The 22,413-nt window shown below is 48.5% G+C and overlaps 2 protein-coding genes across 2 annotated transcripts in view; one reads left to right on the top strand and one right to left on the bottom strand.

Annotated features, from left to right (window-relative positions):
• The window catches only part of LOC144250980 (uncharacterized), a 491,282-nt gene that overhangs the window by 62,711 nt on the left and 406,158 nt on the right, over positions 1-22,413 (bottom strand). The gene's annotated exons all lie outside the window — the stretch shown is intronic.
• Positions 15,693-22,413, top strand: part of LOC144251126 (melanoma inhibitory activity protein 2-like) — a 30,931-nt gene continuing 24,210 nt past the window's right edge. The window contains 1 exon segment of the mRNA XM_077794219.1: positions 15,693-15,899. Coding sequence (XP_077650345.1) covers positions 15,693-15,899 — 207 coding nt within the window.

The following is a 22,413-nucleotide window of genomic DNA, read 5'->3' as shown; positions in this document are numbered from 1 at the left end:
TAACAGAGGTGCAGTCCCACTGCTGAAAGTTGAACTGAGTTGGTTTTCTTCTAAGATGACAGGGAGCATCTCTTCAAGCCGGCTGCCACTGGCTTTTATGGGACTTTAGGAGGAGGGAGGTGGCTAGTGTATCACCCGTGTTGCCAGATTCAGTCTCAATCACTCCAGCCTAGAGCAAGGCTGGCAGAAAGAGAGGGGCCCCAGTGCCTTCTAGTGCAGGCCTTTAGGAAATAAACTTTTCAGAGCAGAGCTGGGCTGCGGCCAGAGGTCATCAAGGGAGTTGGGAGAGGACAAGGGCCTCAGGACTTTAAGGCTCCAGAGACATATAGCCACTCTCATCCTTTTTGTCAGTCATCCCTCAGTGTGTCCAGGCTGCTAAGCACCCATCTGAGGGGCTGGAATTGGGACAAAGCAGCAGGCCAGGCCAGGAGAGGGCGGCCTGTTAGGGGAAAAGGGCAGGGGAGGGTCTCAGCCCGAGCACTGCCTCTCCCCAGGGCCTCTGCTCTCCAGGGGCCCCTGGAGCTGGGGAAGTCGTGTAAATAGAAAGCAAAGCAAGGATTAGGAGTGCCTGCGTGTGCTGTTCATGTGCGTACCTATACATCCATATCTCATCACAAACATGCACACCCTAGGGACTCCATGCAGGAAGCTGGCCGGGGTGTGGAAGGTGAGTGTGCCAGGGGTGGGGTACCCGGCACACTGCGTGGAGAGGCTTTCCTGACTGCTGCAGCGCTCCCCAATGACCTGCTCCCCCCACTCCTGCTTGGCAGAGACAATGAACTCCTGGCAGAGGCTCCCTGCCGGGTTGGCCTCCGTGGAGCAGGCAGGAAGTGCAGGGCTGAGCAGAAAGCGCGGTCTGGGCTGGGGGGTGGAGGGGCGCAGGGGGGGAGGGGGGGCCGGGTGGCCTGGGCCCAGACGCGCTCCCTCTGCTCTCCACATGCCAGGGCGACAAGGAGGGGGCTGGAGAAAGCCAGCGAGGCCCGGAGTCAGCAAGGGCGGCCTGGAAGCTGCCAGCCTCCTGGGCGCCTGTCCTCGCCGCCTATTCCTTCCTTTTGCTGCCACCGAGATTTGCAATCCCCGCCAAGTCGGCTAGGACCCCTTGATTGGCCATGGGGCCTCTGGCCCGCAAGGAGGGCGTGACCAAGGCCCCTTGTAGGCGACCCCAGGCCTTGTCCCCGGCTAGAGGTGGCTCCAGGCCCGAAGAGGGTCCGGGCTGGTAGAGTTTCCACGGTGTGCCCCCTCCACTGCCTTCGCCTCCCGCTCCTGGCTTCCTCCTGCCCCTCCTCTTCCTCCTCTCCGCTCACTCAGGGGGGTCCCCAGCTGCCCGCTCGCCAGTCCTTCCTCCCTCTCTCCTTCCCTCCCGCCTCCGCCGGGCCTCCCACACTCACCTTTTCCGGAGCGCGGCTTCCCCTGCTTCTGCCTGGACTTGTCTGGAGCTCTGATGCTCCGTCGCCCTCCGCGAATGGAGCCCCCAGCCACCCCTCGCCGCTCTGGGTAGCCCTCCTTCCCCTTTTCCGCCTGCCTCTCGGAAACCTTTTTTGCAGCCGGGTTGGTGGCTGCGGACCGCAGGTCAGGGGCAGCCTCTCTGGGGGGAAGGGGTGCAGCCCAGGCCTCTGGTGGGGGGGTGGGGCACGCCGGGGCCCTGCCTGTTGCAATGCAGAAGCCTAGGGCTCCGGGTCCCAGCGGTGGTCCCAGCAGCAAGTGGCTGAGCCCAGTTATGCAAAAAAAAAAAAAAAAAAAAAAAAAAAAAAAAAAAAAAAAAAAAAAAAAAAAAAAAAAAAAAACCCTCCCCCCCCTTCTCCTCCCTATCCCCCTCAGGCCCTGGCCTCTATCTTCCCCACCCCCCTCACCCTCCTCCTTCTTCTCCTCCTTTTTGTGCAAAGTTTGCAGGCCTCTGGCCACGCAGCCCTTTGCAGAGCTCACAATGAACCCATCTGAGGAGGGGGAATGGAACTGGAGTCCAGAGGGTTTCAGGAGGGGAGGAGACCGGGAGGCAGTTGGGAGTTCAGGAACTCAGTACCTGTGGGGGGAAAAAAAAAAAAGGCTTCAAATATCCCCTGCCGCACACACAAAATAAATAAATATTAATGGCTCAAAAAATGTTTGGAGATTATGATGGATGAAGAGGGGGTACCTCAACTCAGCCTACTTGGGGGTGAGGGCTCAAAACGGCTGTAGTGGCTGGAAGCCCAGGCTTGGGGCCCCTGGCTCAGCCCCCTTCTCTGGCTCAGTCTGGCGCAGGCCCCCCCCAGAGGAGGAAGTCTCGCGTGGGGGCGCTCAGGTGGCAGCGGGCAGGCGCACCCATGCCCCAGGCATCGCTCAGCCCAGGCGCAGGGGCGCCTCTGCCTGCCCTGGGCTGCGGTGCTCAGCGGGCAGTGTGCAGCAGAACCCCAGGCGGCGCCAAGTCGCTGCCCCGCTAGCTGCCTCGGTGGGCCAGGGGCTCGGAGAGGGGGGAGGTGGCCGCTGCGTGGCGGAGGAGGAGGAGGAAGAGCAGGCAGCGGCTGTGGCGGCAGCAGCGGCTGCGCCCCAGCTCCTCTGCTCTCCAGCCGGACAGTCCTGCCTGCCAGCCTCCCTGCGCTCCTGTATTCTTTGTGGTCGCTGGCTCTTCTGCTCCCAATCCTGCTGCTGGGGCTGCACTGCAGAGACACATAATAAAGCCAGGCTTGGCTGGAAATGTAGCCAGGTCCCAGCAGAAGGATGTGAGGAGCTGATTCCAGTAGGAGAGCCTCTGATCCCTTGGGGCGCCCCCTACTGCTCCAGCTCGGATCAGATGGTGAGAGGGCCAACAGCGCTAGAAATACAGTTCTAGCTGCCCGCAAAACCCAGACCACGGAGGCAGGCACTGCTCTGGCCAGGCACCGCACTGGCTCGAAGGGCCCGGGCTCTGGCTGCACGGGGGCCGGAGGAGGTAACAGAAGGCCCATGCACGCTGTCAGGCTCACCCAGATGCATTAGCATTACAAACTGCAAAAATTGAAAGAATGGGGGAACAAACAGTTTAGCTACTCTAGCATTGCTTCTTGTGCCCTACCCACTAGAATTATCCTCAGACCTAGCTTGTTAAGGTCTGTAAACAAGTCAGAACGGCACCTGGCATTTTGCCAGATGGTGAAGGCGATCCCCCACTCACTGTCTTGACAGGGTCACAGTGAGAAAAAGTGTTGGCAAAGCCGCTCTCCCACTGTCTTGACAGGGTCACAGTGAGGATGAATGCTGGCAAAGCCACACTGGTTGGTGGGTAACCAAAACCATGAGACCCTTTTTTATGTAATTGGGACTTTGCATTTTCATGCTTATGTTTCTCACAGGAGGCATGAGTATGTTAAATGCCAAACAAATTAAATATTAAATGGCTAGAACATAACAGGCAGTTCATGCCTTGGAGGCTGTTCTACTACCCCTCAGCATATCAAGGACAAGGTAGAAGGCTATTCTTCTATCTTAGTACATTGTGGACAAACCTATTAATGGACAACAATCATCCTGTGAAAGGTCGTGAGAACTAGTGCACCTTGACTGAGAAACAAAGAAACTCTTTGAGAACTAGTGTACCTTGACTGAGAAACAAAGAAACTCTTTGAGAAAGCAGCTCAACCAGTTTTATGAGAATAAATTTAGGAATTAATTAAAACAGCTTTATAAAACACAGTTTTAGAACAATGTTAGAAATATTATTTTATTTAGATTCTTAAGTTTAGAAATTCTTAAGTCTTTAGTTGTATAGGTTTCTGATATGTTTTAAGGATGATTCATAAACTTTAGGATATTTTAAATATAAGATTTAAAGGGACTTTTTTAGATGGGAATTTTAGATTAAAAATAAAGTACAAGTGTACTTTAGGTTAATGATTGGTTAGGAGACTTAGAGTCTGGTTAAGTAGTTTGGCATTAGTTAATAAGAAAATAACATATCTTGGGAAAAATAGTAAATATTGGGAAAATCTGAAAAATGTAAATTAGTGACATATTTTATTAATGATTCTGTACTTTTAATAATTATATAACTGAAGGTCATATCCTGGATGAAAGGAGGGGGTCATCTGGTGGGAAGGGGAGCCAGTGCCTCTGCCCTTTCTCTGTCCTAAGGGAACTGCTGAAGGCTCAGAGGTCAGAGGTGGAGGTAACAGAATGGACTGGGCAGGGCACGGGGGAAATTGGGAGGGGGGGGTGGCAGGGATGACCAAAGACCTTTTGGAACTAATCCTCAAGGATGAGGGTCCTGGAGCAGCACACAAAATTTTTTTTTGGATGAGTTGTGTGCAGTGCTATGAAGCATGTTTTCGAATAGACCCTCACCCAGCCCCCACTCCAGACCTGGCAGCTGTGTCTCTGTCAGCTACAGTCAGGGTGCAGAGGCCCTCACCCCGCCCCCACCCCAGACCTAGCTGTTGTGTCCCTGTCAGCTACAGTCAGGGTGCACCAGCGTGCTGAGGGAGCTTGACCTCCTCCTGCCTCATTTCTCCTGTTTCCTCTAAAGCTTGTTTCATTTTTAATTCCTTCCAGAAAAATGTTGTTATAAGGAAAATCTCAGAGCTACAAAAAAACAGTACTATCCCTCTTACTACCCTTGCCCTGTTGAGCTCGGATTCATACCTGAAAGGTCTCAAAGGGCATTTGTTGAAGCCTGGGCCTTACCTCTCACCAATCTGGTGACTCTGTACCAGAAAGTCATTTTCAGGTGATGTATTTTACAGCATCTGCCTAATTCCAGCAGGGAATCCAGGGTTTAGGGCCCCTCCCTTGTTAAAAAGGCCCATGCCTATTATTCCAGCAACTGAGGAGGCTGTGGCAAGAAGATCTCAAGTTTGAGGCCAGCCTGTGAAATCTATCAAGGCCCTATCTCAAAAATCAAAAATGTAAAAGACTATATATGTACCTTGGTGGTAGAGTGCTCCTGGGTTAAATCCACAATGCTAATAATAATAATAATAATAATAATAATAATAATAATAATAATAGAAACAATAACTTTTTTGTACTGGAGATTGAACACAGGGGCACTCTACCACTGAGCCAAATCTCCAGCCCTATTTTATATTTTCTTTAGAGACAGTGTCTCACTGAGTTGCTTAGTGCCACACTTTTGCTGAGGCTGGCTTTGAAATTGTGATCCTCTTGCCTCAGCCTCCTGAGCTGCTAGGATTTCAGGTCTGATAGGATTACAAGTCTGTGCCACCACACATGGCAATTATAACACTTTAAAGGCATTTTCTGACCTCAATTTCATCTGCTTTAGGTGGATCAAGATTTAGAGGAGGCAACTTCTTCTGCCCTGCTCAGAGAAGTGGTTGGGAAACCCAGAGTAAACTGTAAGAAACCAACATCATAAATGCAAGAAAGATTACAAGTTGATGATTTTGAAAACAAAGAAGACTTGCTCACATAAATAGGCATTTTCCCTCAGTCATCATGTGGCTGGAGGAGGGGAAGCCAAAGAGCTGCCATTCTCCCAAATGATGCATCTTGAGAATGTGTCTCTGAACATGGAGCAAGGGAGGCTGCTGCTCTGAATTTCCAAGGAGAGGCAAGTGTATCATCCAGAGCGATCTGGTGTATGCAAGAGTCCAGTCAGCAACAAAAACAAACCTGTAAAACTGTACAGCCCAGCGCAGGGGCACAAATCTGTAATCCCAGTGGCTCAGGAGGCGGAGGCAAGAGGATTGCAAGTTCAAAGTCAGCCTCAGCAAAAGTGAGGTGCTAAGCTACTCAGTGAGACCCTGACTCTAAATAAAATACAAAATAAACCTGGGGATGTGACACAGTGGTTGAGTGCCCCTGAGTTCAATCCCTGGTATCCACCCACCACCCCCAACAAAATCCTATGTTAGAGTTCCCTTTGTGGCCTCTGAATTAGATCCGGAAGAGTTCCTAGAGTCTTTTAAGAGATGCTTTGTAAGCCAGGCACAGTGGCACATGCCTGTAATCCCAGTTATCAGGGCAGCTGAGACAAAAGGGGCATAAATTCAAGACCAGCCTGGGCAACTTAGGGAGATACTGTCTCAAAATAAAACACAAAGGCTAGGGATGGAGCTCAGTGGTAGAGCATCTTTGGATTCAAGTCCCAATACCAGTTAAAAAAAAAAAAAAAAAAGATGCTTTCAGTAAGTGACCCAGTGACCACGTTATCCCCTACATATTTCTACTTGTATGTGCACACACACACACATGCACACTTACATTAAATGATACCTGTCACTTGGATATATGCAATCTGAAATTTGCAACTTTTGCTTGCTGGTTAATTACTTGAAAGTCTCACTCTCTGTGGGGAGAATTTGCATCAGTCCCTGAGAATCAGTCATTTTGGGGAGGAAGATTTATAACATCCTTGGTTCACTTGTTTATTCAACATTTATTTATTGATTGTGTGCCTACTGTGTGCCAAGATTGAGGGTACAACAATGCAGAAGGATTACAACTCTTCCCTGCTGGGGCTTGTTTGCTAGGGTGATGAAAAAGCCTTTTCTTTAAAGGATTTTGTTGGGGGGACGGATACCAGGGGTTAAACTCAGGGGCTCTCCACCACTGAGCCACATCCCCAGCCCTGTTTTGAATTTCATTTAGAGACAGGGTCCCACTGAGTCACTTAGTGCCTCACTTTTGCTGAGGCTGGCTTTGAACTTGCAATCCTCCTGCCTCAGCCTCCCTAGCTGCTGGGATTACAGGCGTGTGCCATGGCATCAGTAAGGGTCCGGTGAAACGTCAGAGAAAGAGACCACCAAGAGACTGACTCATGCAATTGCAGAAGGGGGGTTATTGGGGATCCATTCCAATGCGCTGGGGCTCCCGGCCCACTCAAGAAGGGAGAGCAACCAAGAGCCCAGAGCTGGGGCTGAGCACTGCTTAAGTACCCTTCTTGGGGGGGGGACTTTACATACATCACAGTCTCCTTTAACAAATGATCATACGCCTCGGGGAAAGTCAAACAACAATTCCTAAACCTGATTAGCACATTCATTGGCGGGAACAGGTTGGGGGGGGGGTGATTGGTAACTCCTAAGCGGGGTACACATTCAAACTGATTAGTTCAGGCCCTAGGCTATTAATCAACTAAATGGCAAGTAGGGCGTTGTCTTAACTGCCTCAGGAATTTCAGGTTCTGGGTGTATCAGAGGAATTTAACAATACCTGGTCCTTCACTTTAACTTCAATTTCTTTTACTCTTACAGCACCCAGCTAAGGCTAACTTTAAAATATATATATATATATATATTAGTTGTAGTTGGATACAATACCTTTATTTTATTCATTTATTTTTATGTGGTTCTGAGGATAAAACCCAGGGCTTCACACATGCTAGTTGGGCATTCTATTGCTACAACCCCAGCCCCTAAGGGGGGAGGGTTGTGGCTTAGCAGTATTAAAAGTTAGCCCTAAGACTAACTTTTAATAGAAGATCATGAGAATAATGATTTAAACAGTTTTTTAACAAATCCTGAGAAGAAAAAAAGATAGCACAAATGAAGCCAGAAAAATAAGGGTCAAAAGTGGTTTGGCTAACATGCTGAAGGAAGAGAAGGAAGGAGTCAAGGAAAAGGATAGAATGTATAGTATGTGCAAAGGGCCTGAGGTGAGAGGAAGCTGGGTGGTTGCAGTGAAAAGTTGGCACAGCTCCCTCAAAGAACCAAAGAAGGCACTATAACCAATCCCATTCCCTTTCCAATCCATCTTCCTCATTGACTCACTGGAGAACCCCAAGAAAAGGGCTGTCTGTGTTTATACTTTCTCGTCTGCAAAATTGGAGTATTGATAACACAGATCTCATGAGATTGTCCTGAGAATTTCATGTCAGTAAGCAATGCCTCTCTGGCCTAGAAAGAGGCCACGAGACAGCTGTTACCAGGCCTTACTTCCCTCTCTTCCTTTCCCATCTCTCAACTTCACCACCGCCAAGCTAAACGCCATTTTAGAGAGAGCCAACAACATAATTGTAAATTCCCTCCTTTCATTCAGACACTCCACCATGTCATGTTCTCTTGAGAAAGACTTGTGTTTGCTTTGTAGAAGATTATTGCTTTAGGTCTACCAAGGAGACAGTATGCTTTCTGTGCACTTGTGCTGTAAGAGGGGTCCGGCGGAGCGTCGGAGGGAGAGACCACACAAGAGACTTACTCCATGCAATTGGCAAAAGGGGATTTATTGGGGATCCATTCCAGCGCGCTGGGACTCTGTGCTCACTCAAGAAGGGAGAGCAGCCCAGAGCCCAGAACGGAAGTCAGGTGGATCTTAAGTACACTTTTTGGAGAGGGCGGTGGGCTTTGCATACATCAGAACAAATCATCATGAGGCGCGGGGAAATTGAACAACAACTCTGAGACGTGATTGGTGGGAACAGGTCGGGCGGGCGTGATTGGTCATTCGTAAGCGGGTTACACATTCAAAATGATTGGTTCGGGCCCTGTGACTAACTGCACAGGGCCCTAGGCTAAATGGCCAGTAGGACGTTGTTTTAACTATCTCAGGAATCTGGGTGTAACAGGGGAATTTAATAATACCTAATCTTTTACATTCAAGCTTTCCAGCTTAGAAACTTTACCCTTTCAGTGCTTCAGATTGAACCCAGAGCCTCAGCATTGTGCATTTTTGTTGCATTTAATGATACATCTATCTGTGGAATCCATGTTTCCCTGGGCATCCTGTCAAGGGGACAGTAAGGAAGCAATGGCCATGTACTCTCCTTGAATCTGTCAGGTAGCCAGGTGCAACACATGTAGCCACCCACCAGAGAGGTCTGGCTGCTGCTTTCCCAGTGTGCCAGTGTCTGGGCAGATTGAGGTTTTCTTCCCCAGGAGCCTGGTCTTGAGGTTGTATTGTTGTTGTTGATGGGGGTTTTTCTTCTGGTACTGGGGTTTGAAACAAGTGGCATTTTACCACTGAGCTACCTTCCAAGTCCTTTTTGTTTTTAATTTTGAAACAGGGCCTCCCTATGTTCCTGAGGCTGGCTTCAAAGTTGCAATCCACCTGCCTCAGCCTCCTCATCTTGAGGTTTTGTCATCACCTTATTTTCATTTTTTGTGGTAATCGGGATTGAACCTGGGACCTCTCCCTACATCATGTAAGCACTTTGCCACTGAGCTGCATTCCCAGCACCTTTTCTTTTAAGACAGGATCACCCCAAATTGCCTGGGCTGGCCACAAACATGCAATCCTCCTGCCTCTGCCTCCACAGTCACTGTGATTATAGGTATGTGCCACAACACCCAGTTAGTCTTGAAGTTTCTAGGCATTCACAAGAGGGTAAGGCAAGAGAGAAGAATGTAACCCCTTCTTTGCTTCTAGTTATCAGCCTGCCATTTTGGGGGGAAGAAAATCCCTTCAGATGCTTCTGAAATTCCCCAGAGGTTCCCCCTTGTCTCCCCCTCATGACCACAACTCAAAGAGGCCAGCAGCAGACCCAGACATCTGCCTCCGTGGGGCTGCAGGAGCCTGGTGCCAAAAACCATAAGTCAGGTGTGGGAACCTCCTTGTCTTCTCCAGTTTCTGTTCAGCTGGGAAAGCCATCTCTATTTTATCATCATTATTATAATTATTTAGTTCTTCAATAATCAGCAGTCTTTGCAGGGAACACCAACAAGGCAGCAAGGAAACCAACTCTTTGGGAGGGTCCCTGGTGGATTCACACCCTCATAAAACTTTAAACTCCTGGCCCTGGTCCCTGAGCCTCCGCCCAGACCACCTCCGGCTACCCTTGATGTGCTGCTGCTCACTGGAGCCTGTGGGTGTTGAACTCTGATTCACTTTTGGCTTTGTTCTCTGTTACAAGGTTGGTGACAGGCTTTCATTTTTGCCCCCCAATACTAGGGATCAGACCCGGGGTACACTACACTCAGCTACCTTTCCCCATCCTTTTTATCTTTTATTCTGAAACAGCATCTCCCTAATTGCCCTGACTGGTCTCAAACTTGCAATCCTCCTGCCTCAGCCTCCCTTGTAGCTGGGATTACCAGCATGTACCCCTGCACCCGGCAGTGTTTTCTTTAATTTTAAAACAAATTTTTTAAAAATTCACTGTAATAAATGTGGTATGAGGCCTAGTTTTATAAGCTTTGACTCAGAGTGCACTGGTAGACAGCCCCAGCAGGAAGTGGGCACATTCCAGGACTAGTCACACATCCTTTGGTCTTGAATAGATCATTCAGCCACCAATAAATTTAATTATCACATTAGAAAACAAACAAAAATATGGTAGATATAAAAATGGACTCTCATTGGTGATGCCCAAGGCCTTTGAGGTGTGGTTTAACAAACAGAGTCTAGAATGCACTCTACCTTGCATGCAGGTGAGGCTGGGGTAACTGCACACCCCCTGCACACACAGCTCCACCCCCAGGCCATCCTGTGTCCAGCCATGAGTAGAAATTCTGAGGACACCAAAGCCTGCCTAGGAATGTGATGGGATCCTCACCCTGGGGAGTGGGCAGATAGCCTGAAACATGGAGCTGGGACTTCATTGTGCCATTGAAATTACTTTATAGGGTCTGTTTTATCTTTAAAATGATGCCACTTTTGCCAGGCACAGAGGCACATGCCTGTAATCCCAGCATCTCAGGAGGCTGAGGCAGGAGGATTGTGAGTTCAAAAAGCCAGCCTCAGCAATAGCGAGGCACTAAGCAACTCAGTGAAACCCTGTCTGTAAATAAAATACAGAATAGGGCTGGGGATGTGGCTCAGTGGTTGAGAGCCCCTGAGTTCAATTCCCAACACACACACACACACACACCCACACACACACACACACCCCAAAAAGAAAAAAAAAAGACTCCACATTGCTGCTGAATGTTTGTGTGATAACTGTCAATTTGTGTAGCAAATTTGGCCTAACATTTGCCATCACTATCACCTTCTAGAGAGGTTTTTAGGGCAGCAGGAGACCACACCTTTCTCTAACCTCTCTTATGACACTGTTATCTGAATCTACCAAGAAGCACCAAACTGGCTTAGATTATTTTGAGAAAAAATAAAACATTCATTTGTTTCCTTTTATTCTTAAGTAGCATCTCCCTAAATTGCCCAGACTGGCCTCAAACTTTCAGTCCTCCTGCCTCAGCATCCCATGTAGCTGGGATTACTGGTGTGTACTCCTACACCCAGCATGGGTACTTTGTTTTATCCTTTGTACAAAACTCTTTTCTGCACCTCCACTCCTACTGTCATAGAAAGAATCTCCTAGGTTGACAGGCCCAGAAGAAATATTAGGGAGGTGTCAGCATGTGTAGTCCCTGCCTAAGCTGAACAAATGGAATGCTTTTGCGGACCCAATGAAGCCAGATTTAAAATTAGGTAGTCAGTGTAGTTAGGTAAATTGGGTCAAATATTGAGTGAAATCTAAAATGGAAGCCATGCTGAGAATGATTCCGGGAAACACAGGACAACTCATGGAATGTTAATGAAGTCCGGGAAAAGCCCTAGGCCCAAAATCTATCCCAAAGGAATGTTAATGAACAGCCACAGCAGATTTGAAGATAGCCCAACCCAAAGAAGTGTTAATGAAGTCCTTCCTGCCCAGGTTACTTCTTTGGCCCATCTGTGTCCCACCCCTCAGGCCTTCCAACCTACATTCCATCACTGAAAGAACTATACAATGGAGAGACAACCACACTTCCACCTCTTGGGTCCCCTTCTTCCTCTGGGAGAAGTCTTTTCTGATGTCCTTTAATAAACTTCTAATTTCTACTCTGCCCTTGCCTCGGCATGTTTCTCTGGTGTTATTCTTCAACATTGGGGAAGTAAGGACTGGCCAACAGCAGTAACACCAATACCCACGGGCAGAAATGAGGGAAATTCTGTCATCCACTCTGGGTCTACTGCTCCCTTTACATCCCCTGTGCCCTATGGATGCTTGGAATGCAGTGATGTCATCAAGAGAAAGACCAGCATCCTGGCTGGCATACAGAGGAGGGGTCCATATACAGTGCACTCAACCACTGTAGCATAAAGGCTCTCTAGTGGACAAGAGGACCAGGGGTAGAAAGGTTGGCCCACCCAAGTAAAACAAAAGCTCTTTCAGGACACAGGTCTAGATTTTGATATATACCCTGATCTCATCATGGTGCCTACTCCCTGCCCAGTGAATGAGGGGTGACTGGAGTAGCTGTTGTTATGCTCGAATTCGGGACCCCCAAAAGACCACCAGAGACCCAAGATCGATGTAAGCAGCAAAGAGGTGATTATTGCGAGCTAGCTCAGTCCTACACACACACACACAGCAACAGGTGACACTAAGAGGCCCCGAGCCCAGGTTTTGCAGCAGTTTTATACATTCTTTGGAGAAGGCAGGGACCTCCACATAAATCATAGTATCTCCTAGCAAATCATGACACACCGCGGGAAAATCAAATAACAATTCTAAAACATGATTAGCACATTCACTGGTGGAAACAAGTTGGGTAGGAGGGATTGGTCACTACAAGAGGGGGGTTCATTTAAACTGATTGGTTTAAACCGTGAGGATGTCACAAGGGGAGTACATCCCAAACTGCAGGGCTTCTAGTTTAGATACTGGTCACCACACCTAGGTGTAAGCCATCTGAAATTTCAGATATGTGGTTATCGTGGCCTATCTGCGGCTTTTCCGGCTTTTCCGAGAACTGAACTGTTTCCACAGAGCTTTTCTATACATTTTTTCATGACTTTAGGATTACAATAAGTCAGAGGTTAAGTTTCAGAGCAAAATAAAATCCCAAGCAGAATGAAATTGCTTAGGTCTTTCACTGTCAAGGCAATGCCCAGAGGTCAGAGTTGGGCACTGGACAGAGAGCGTCGCCAGGCTTATATCACCTAAAGAACCAGGGAGGGCTGAATTCAAATCCCAGCCGTGCTGTTTTCCAGCTTTTGCGCTTTGTACCTGAAACCTTTCCCAGAGGCTCCTATCTTGAAGGCTTGGTCCCCAGAGCAGCAGTGTTCAGAGGCAGGGCTTGGGGAGTGATTGGATTATGAGGGCTCTGTCTTTATCAGTGAATCAATCTACATATTTGAACAAACCATCAGGAGGTAGTGGACACTATGGGAGGTAGGGCCTAGTTGCCTCATTAGAGGAAGTAGGTCATGGGGGGGTTGCCCTGGAAGGGTAGCACCACAGTGATGGGGCTCATTGCTGTGTGGAGAGTAGAGAAGGGGCTAAAGCTGGAACATGTCTAGTCTAGCACACAACACTTTGCACCTAGTAGGTGTTGCTGCTAATTTTTTTCATTTCTTTTTTGCAGTACAGGTAATCATAGTGCTTTTCCAGTGAGCTACATACCCAGCTCTTTTAATTTTGTGGCACCAAGAGGCACTCTATCACTGAGCCACATCTTCAGCCTTTTTTTTTTTTTTGAAATAGGTTCTCAACTAAGTTGCTGAAACTGGGCTTGAACTTGCAATCCTCCAGCCTCAGCATCCTGAGTAGTTGGGCAGGTGTGCGCCATAATGCCCAGCTTTCAGATATATATATATATATTTTTTTTTTAATATTTATTTTTTAGTTATTGGCGAACACAACATCGTTGTTTGTATGTGGTGCTGAGGATCGAACCCAGGCCGCACACACTCCAGACGAGCGCGCTACCGCTTGAGCCACATCCCCAGCCCCTTTCAGATATATTTTGATAGTGCTCCTTCATCAGTAATAGATGTAGCTGAGACTCTAGCAAGGGGTGGCCACACAAAGAAGAGGCTCATTTGCAAGGACTGGAAATAAATAAGACTAGAAGAGAGCTATCCAGGCAGTATCCTTGAGAGATAGATCGCTGGGTTTCCTCTGCCAGGTGAATTCCTTGATTCATCAACTGCATCCTTCCATATTATATGTGCTTAAGAAATGGTAGCTGTTGTTCACATTTACAGGACAATGACAACTCAGTATGTTTAGGTTTCCTGAATGGCCTGGGGTAAGCCCTCTCTGCCTCAGTCTCCCTGTTTGCAAAATCTCTCTGGTACTCTGAATGAAGAAGCAGTTCATTCCCACCCTCTGGCCCAAATGGCACCCAGCCAGCATTTAAAGCCAGAGGGAGCAGAGGAAATTCAGGCAAGAGGCCACTAAAGGAGGTTATGGGGCTTGGGCCCCACTGGGAGAAGAGCAGAGTGGGTGGGGCCCAAGGCCCCAATGGACCCAGCCTGGTGCTACATTTCCCAGGGCTTGCTGCTGCCTTCTCTGAGTGGCCTGGCCCCATCCTGGTCCTGCACATTGGGACATGCCAGGGCCTGGCTTCCCAGGGGCTAGAGGGAGCTCAGAAGGGTATTTCAAAAACCCAAATGCCTTTCAGAAAGGAACTAAAACTTTCTGCTTAACCAAAGCCTCCACAGAAGAATAATAGGCCTAGCCCTTTTCTTTTTAACTCGCTTTACTTCCAGCCAGCTGGCCTGGTCATTCTCTTATTTTCCTATTATAAATGGTCCCAGCTACAACATACAGGGAAAAAAAAAAAAAAAACATCTCCCAGGCCTGTGTAGGGGATGGCTGTCCTCCTGGGGCAGACAATGGCAGCTCTGGCCTCTGGCACCCACTGGGAGAGGCCCTGGAGCCCCTGCCCAGAGCCAAAGCCATAGCAGGAGTGAGGGGAGGATTCAGGAAGTCTCTGTTTGCACCCCAAACCTTCTCCTGCCCCTGGGAGCAGAGCTGCCATTCAGCCAAGGAAAGGATTCCTAAAGGGCTTGTGGGCAGAGAAGGAAAGATCAGGCACCCCCTCACCAGGGCCCATGGGGAAACTTATATCTGGGGAAGAGTTGCAGAAGGTCACAGTATCAAAAAATGGCAGAGCTGATCTTTGAAGCCAACATTCTCAAGTCCAACATCAGGTATACCAAGGAAATGTCCGAAGAGGGGTCCAAGGAGGATCCCTGGCATCCTGAGTTTGCTGAATGAGAGTGGATGTCATTCCTTTCTCAGCTTCTCTGCCTTCCAGTAAGTTAAGTTCATTTTTCTGTGACTCAGTTTCCTTATCTTTGAAAATGAGGACATGCTTGTACCCACCTCGTAGGGCACCTGTGTGGAGCATAGGAGCCAATAGGTAAAGGACATAGAACAATGAGTTTTAAAAAATCACCTCTTACTCTCTGTAAATGTAAAGTTTGTGTTCTCCACCTAAGGAATGTTTACTGACCTCTCCTAGGACAGGCCCTGGGCCAGGTGCTGGGGGATGCATTTGGGCAAAGCAAAAAGGTCTCCTGCCTGGTGGAACTTCCAGTGCGGGAGCGGGCAAGCCAAGGGACACAGTGGATTCACTAGATACACTGCTTCAGGGCACATTCTAGATCTCTCTTCTCCTGGAAGGAGTAAGGTGGGGATGGGCGGTCAGAAACTTTCTAGACTCAGGAGCCAAACTGATCAGATGGGAGAAGGCAAGGGCACTCCTTCTCTTGCAAAAGGAGACAGGAAAATGCCAAAAACCAGTTTTTGCAGTTTAAATGTTTTTAAGTGAAAGAGGGCCCCAGGCAGACAGCTCTCCCCCTCCCCATCCTGGTGGGCTTGTTCATCTGGTTGAGCCTCAGAGTGCTCAGCGCTTGGGTCCTCCTTGCTGTGCCTGAGATGCAGGGGTGATTGTGAGGAAGTGGGAGCCTTTATCCATCGCGTCCATCGAGGCGTTCCATGGCCCCCATCTTTCTGCTCACAGGGTTCCCTACTGCCCAAGGCGCACCAGCGACCTCCCAGAACTGCGAGCCTGAGCCCAGCCAGGCCTGAACAGAGGGGCGGGGGCGGGGCGTGGCCTGTGAGCATGGGGCGGGGCCAGAGCCACAGCCCCACCCTGTACTCCAAGGACAAGCCAGATGCACTAGCCATGCCCTGTGCGCTTCCAGGCTCAGGCTTCTCACAGCGGCCTGAGAAGACACTGACTACTCGTGAGATGCCAAGCCTTTCTCAAAAAGCCAACAGAACTCCCCCACCCCGTGTTTCACAGAAACCTCGCCTGGGTCTGAATTGGGCAAATTGATAGGCAGCATCCCCTGGGGTAGGGGAAGGACAACCTCCTCCTCCTCATACTTTTCTCCCAGTGCCCCTCCTGATGCCCTACAGAGAGCTCTCCCTACACAACTAAGCTGATGCCCACTGTGCTGTTGTAAATTCCATTTTACATGTAATAAAACTGAGGCTCAGCAAGGCTGAATATGTCCCTAATCTAAAGTCACACAGCCCTTAAGGGATAAAGCCAGGATTGAAATCCAGGTGAATCTCCCTCCAACGGTGGAAAATTTCCACTCTCCAGCTAGTTAATTCCAGCTTCTACACTTTGCCTGAAGCATAGCATTGATGTATCCATTTAGATGGACCGATATATAATCCATTAGATAGATGTGGAGGTTAAGCTAGAGATGGAGATAAAGATGGTATCTTAGAAACACAGACAATTTTATCAGGTGTCAATGGGATGGGGGCAGATACCATTTTTCCAAATCTCTATCAATCCCCAAAACCTTTTGTTTAAGTTAAAAAATTAAAAAAAAATAGTTGTAGGTAGACACAATACCTTTATTTAATTTATTTAATTTCATGTAGTGCTGAGGATTGAAATCCATTGCTTCACATGTACTAGGCAAGCGCTTTTCCACTGAGCTACACCAACTTCCCCTAGTGGAAAGATTTTGAGAGGGTGTACCAAGCATTGAACTTAGGGGCACTCGACCACTGAGCCACATCCCCAGCCCTATTTTTCATTTCATTTAGAGACCGGATTTCACTGAATTGCTTAGTGCCTCACCATTGCTGAGGCTGGATTTGAACTTGTGATCCTCCTGCCCCAAACTCTGGAGCTGCTGGGATTACAGGTATGCACCATGTGTCCAGCTAGTTGAGAGATTTTTAACCTGCAGAAAATAATACACAGATTTTCATATGCTCCCAATAGAAGAAAAAAATTTACAATTGTTTGGGGGACTTTCTTTGTTGTGGAACCTATGTTGTCTCAATCTTGCAGAGACAGAGCTTCAAGTCAAATGTCCTAGGTACCTTCTACCCCCTCCATCTAGACCTAAGCCCCTCCTAATTAAGAAAGTTTCTATAGGGTTACAGGCCTGACCTGGTATCCTGCAGGGCTGGAAAAGCCCCCAGTATTTAGGTATTTACACCTCAGGAGAGAAGTTCTGGATCCTCAAAAGAAATGTCATATGTTGAACAGGCAGAGAGGCGAAGAGGGTCCCATTTTACAGGAGTGAAGCTGAGGCTCAAGAAGTCACTTGCCCTAGGATAGAGACTTGGTTCATTGTTTATCTTACCTAATCCTGTCTCCCTGTTTTTGTTTGTTTGGTTTTTTGTCTTGGGGGGGTGTTGTTTGGGGTTTTGTTTTTTAATACTGTGGATTAAACCCAGGAGTACTTAACCACTGAGCTAAGTCCCCAGCCCTTTTTATTTATTTATTTATTTTTTATTTTAAGACAATTTCTCACTAAGTTACCTAGGGCCTCACTAAATTTCTAAGCCTGGCCTCGAACTTGCATTCCTCCATCCTCAGCCTCTGAGAATACAGATCTGCGTCTGGCTCTTCCTTCCTTTTATGCACTGCTTTCCTTGGAATAGTTGTTGCCAGAAGGAAGGGGCACCTTAGTAGGAAGGAGGTCAAAGCTACTTGCAAGAGTGAAGGGGCCAGGAGGCTATGCTGAGCCTCCAGGATAGAAGGCTGCAGGCCCTGCTGATCTGTGGCTCCGTCTGATCCTCAAGGATGCTGGGGTTCTGTTGGCCCCCTTCAGGACATCTGAGAGTTGAGAATGGGATGCTCAGAGGTGTCATCAAGAACACCAGACACTAGACATTTCAGGCAGGTTTGTGGCTCACTCTCCCACCTCTATCCCTTGCTAAGCAAGGGCTCTATCGCTGAGCTGCACCCCAGCCCAGATTTTCATCCCTGAACATTCTGAATGGCCTTCTGCCCCAGTAGAAAGCCCACCTTGATCAGTTCATTATTTCTCCTGGGCTTGGGAGCCTTGGGAGAAATAATGAACTGTAATAGGGATGACAGTGACCACAAATCGGAATTTTTCTATTGTAAGTGATTTTTCAAAATCTGGCTTCAACAGAAAGAATTGTAGTTTCATGTTCAGACTCTGGAGGATTCAGGTAGTCAAGTAATATGACGAGGGCCACAAGCTGTCTCTCTATCACACGGCTTCCACGCCTCACTCCCTAATGGTGACTTCATTCTGAGTTCACACAATGACAGTATGGCTGCCAGCAGGTCTGGTTGACCTGGCAGTCTCAATGTCAGTGAGAAAGAGATACCTTCTTCCCCAAACCTCTATATTGACCAGTGACCAGCATGAGTGGGCCAGCCAACATGGGGCACCTGCCACTTCCTAAATGCCAGGCATTGCCTGCATTGTCTGCTTTATCTCATGTTTATTTGGGGTTTGAGGAGAGGGTTTGTTTTTTTTCTTTTGCAATACTGGGGATCAAATTCAGGGTCACTCTACCACTGATGTGCACACCAGCTTGTTCTCACGTGTGGAGTAACTGTTGTTCCCCTAGCCATGTTCACAAGAACCTTTCACTAGGATCCTTGTAAAGACTCTTGACAGGGTCCAGAGGAATCTCATCATGGCTAATGGTCTCAGGGATCCTTGGGCTCCAGGAAAGGAAGGGCTATCCCACAAAACTCCTCTTCAGAGAGTGTCCCACCTAGTAAGGTCAGGGAAGTCATTTCCCAACTCTTTCCTGCTCCCAGACTGCCACAGTGGAAGGGAAGGCATGAGAACACACACCTACTGCTGGTGACCAGCTGACTCTCCTTTAGAATCTGCTTATGCAGTTGGGCTTATTGAAAGGCACCTACCTGAGCCAGGTAAGTGCCTAACCTAAAGCAAGGCTAAAGTGAGCATCTGCTGCTTACCTGAAGCTGTCTGATTCCTTGGTCACCCCTGAAAAGGTAGGGGTAGGAGACAGATTCCCTCTTCTGGATCTCCAAAGGAGCACCTGCTGGAATCACTATGGACTCCCATGCCAAGCTCAGCCATGTGAGAGCCACAGCTCCACCACTGCCTAGGGCCAAACTCATTCATGCAACAAACACTTACTGGGTATGCAGTATGTTCCAGACGCTGTTCCAGGTGCAGGGGGATATACTAATGATCACACAGGCAAAGCTCCCTGCACTCATAGAGGTGAATTGTCCAGCAGGGCTCAGCAAACTTTTCCTCTAACAACCAGATAGTAAATATGTTTGGCTTTGGGGGCCATAAGGTCTCCATTGAAAGGATTTAACTCCCTTCCCAGTAGGAAAGCATCCACAAGCTGGTGTGGCTGTGTGCCAATAAAATTTTATTTACAGACACGAACCTTTGTGCTGCAGGCTGCTCGGCCCGGCCCGGGCCGCGCGGGCTCCTGCTGGCTGCTGTCGCCGAGCACGGCCTGCTGCACTCCTGCTGGGCGCTTCCCTGCTGGGCTGTCAGTGCACGCCGGCTTGCAATCTTGCAACCCGGTTGGGCACAAAAACACAAGCCAGTCAAACTGAAACAAAGTTTTATTTTGTGAGAGGCCGTGTGCGTCCCCTAAAAAGTGGGTCCACCCACGTGTGTCTCTACCGGCGCGGGGGGGGGGGGGGTTCCATTTCCCCCGGGACACCCTCCTACCATCCTTTCCCAACCAATGGGAACTCTCCCAATACAAGAGTGACATGAGTAACCTGAGTCCCGTAACGGGCCCAGGTAAACAGCAGGAGTCCAATTACCATATGAATGTAACTTAACATAATCATAATCTCAATGGCTGGCTGTCAGTCACTAAACCCAAAGGTGCCTGTATCAATATTTTTGCTGTGGCTCCTAGCACCTTTGAATTCCATTCCATGCATCCTAAAATAAAAGAGTTCTCCCTCTGCCCAAACATTTAGAAATGTGCAGATGTATACAACATTCTTAGCTTGAGGGAGGGCGAAATAAATACAGGTGATGCCAAAAATAAAAAAGGGAAACATACACAACACATAGATGTGCCAGGTATTGTTCTAGTGCTTATGTAAATTAACTCATTTAATCCTTAGAATAACGCTGGGAGAGATATAACCGTTATTGGCTCCACTTTACTGAGAAGGAAAGAGGGAATGCAGAAATTTACATGGAGTGATACTAAAACTGTGTGGCCAGGATGCCGAACCCTAACCCCAATGTGCATGCTTTTATACCTTATTCCTATCCTGCTCATAAAAACACAATGAAGTGATCAATTTGTTAGCACCTTTGTTGAGCAGACAGTCCTAGGCATCAGGTCTATAGTACAGGAAAGAAACTCCAAACAACCTTATCAGACAGGTGTCCTTGCCCTCAGTGAAAAGCAGTAATGGTGTCCTAACCGTTAACTTCTTTTCACTGAGGGCAAAGACACCTGTCTGATAAGGTTGTTTTGAGGGTCACCCTACTCCCCTTGCTCTCGATTTCCTTGTTTTGCCCCAATCACCCTCCTCTACTGCATACCCTAGCTCCTCAGCATTCCACATTCTGGCAGCTTTTCAACTTTAATTCCACCGGCAGAATGATGTTGGCATCTTTTTAACACTCCCAGATATTTAAAGAGGAAAGATTCAAAGTTAAACAGCGCCTGGAGGGACAGAGACCCGGGGGAGGTTTGAAGTCTGGGGGCGATGGGGACGAACCTTGGAAAATAAAATCTCTTAACCAGGCATCTGTCACCTACTCTGACCCACACCCCCAGCAAGCCTTGACCTCCTGGTCTCTAAGGGAGGGGCAAACAGGTGAAGGTTCCCACTCTGGGAACTTGGGGGAAATGCTTCTGGCATTAAACAAAGCCTTTTTATATTTAAACTGCTAGCCCAGTATTTCCAGAAAAGTTTCCCCAAGCATCATTGAGTGTGTGTGCACAAACAATTACACACTGGTGTAGGCACAAAGTGGGATGCAGAAATATGCACGTGTGCACCTTCACGCACTGCTGAGAGGGACCCAGCACAGCCAGTGTTCACTGGAGTGCACACTCGCTTGCACACCCATCGTAGGACAATGTAGGTTCCAGCAGGAATTCCAGAGGAGGCTGGCAGAGGGGCAGGAAGCCGCTCTGCGGGGTGGGGAGGCAGGGCAGGGAGCCCCAGAGCTGGGGGTGTGGGGGCGGGGCAGGGAGTTCCTGGCCCCCCACTGAGGAGCCACGGAGGGGGGTCAGAGTGGGGGAGGATTTTCCTGGACCCTGGGAGCCAAGGGGGACCACCTGGGACTGGGGCACCCTGTAGTAGGGGACAGGGAAGGGACTGGGAGGTTGCGGGGAGACATCAGGATTCAACCTGGCAGGCAGGAGGTAGGAACTGCAGCCCAGGGGGTTTCCCATAGAGAGGAGCAGAGAGACTCTCCCAGGAGGCTCCTCTGAGGGCCCGGAGGACAAAGGTTAGCACGATGGGTAGGACACCCCCTGCTGCAGTGCTGGGCGGTGGCTTCACAGAAAACTGGGTTCCTTTCCTCTGGAGGTCTGAGGACACACTGGGTAGGTTCTGTTGGTCCTTCAAGGGCTCAAAAGCTGGGGCACAAGAACCCATCACTGGCCAATATAGGTTTTTGTTTGTTTCTTTTTGCAGCACTCAGGATTGAACCCAAGGGCACTTTACCACTGAAATACACCCAGTCCTTTTTTTTTTTGAGGCAGATCTTGGAGTCCCCAGGCTGCCCTTGATCCCCCCCTCAGGCTCCTGAGTCACTGGAATTACAGGCTTGCCCAGTACAGGCCTGGACATGTGTAATTTTTGCTTTTATGTATTTATTTCTTTGTTTTGGTCAGAGGGGTGAACCCAGAGCCTCTTGCTTGCCTGGCAAATCCTCTACCACAGAGGTACATCCATAGCACTTTTCTTGTTTTGTTTTTTGTTTGCTTTTGCTTTTGATACAAGGTATTGATTCCAAGAGCACTTCACCACAGAGCCAAATCTCCAGCTCTATTTTTAAATAAATTTTAAAGTTATGAGGCTTGTTTTGAACTTGTGATCCTTCTGCCTCAGCCTCCAGATAGAAGCTTTGAGTTGGTTGAGTCACTCAACCCCCACCCCTCCCCACCCCCACAAATAAGTCTCCAGTGAAATTTTTGCATTCACATTGAACAGACAGCCCTGGCCAAACCATTGTTAAAGAAGTAGGTGATACTGAGGCCGAGAACAGAGAACATCAAACTGTCAAACTCGCCACCTCCACAGCTGACCAGAGGCAGAAATAGAACCCAGATTCATGTATCCCCACCCTCATCCCTGTGGAACATTATACTGTCTCAGTCCTGAAAGCAAATTGGCTTGTTTTCCAAGGCCAGATTCAAATTACTAAGTCAAAAGTAGCTGCTGATAGCTTTTCCCCTTCATTCACTGAACACTTTTTCTGTGCCAAAGCTTTACCTGAGAGTCCTTCCTGTATTGCCCAGAGCCTTCTGGTCACATTGGGAAGACAAGGCTCAGTGATATAATGGAACTTACCTCTCAGGTCCACAGCACAGCCAGGATTCAGCCCTGCATCTGGTACCTAATGTCC

Source organism: Urocitellus parryii, chromosome Y, assembly GCF_045843805.1.
Source record: "Urocitellus parryii isolate mUroPar1 chromosome Y, mUroPar1.hap1, whole genome shotgun sequence".
NCBI classification, from domain to species: Eukaryota; Metazoa; Chordata; class Mammalia; order Rodentia; family Sciuridae; genus Urocitellus; species Urocitellus parryii.
This window is presented reverse-complemented; position numbering and strand designations above follow the sequence as displayed.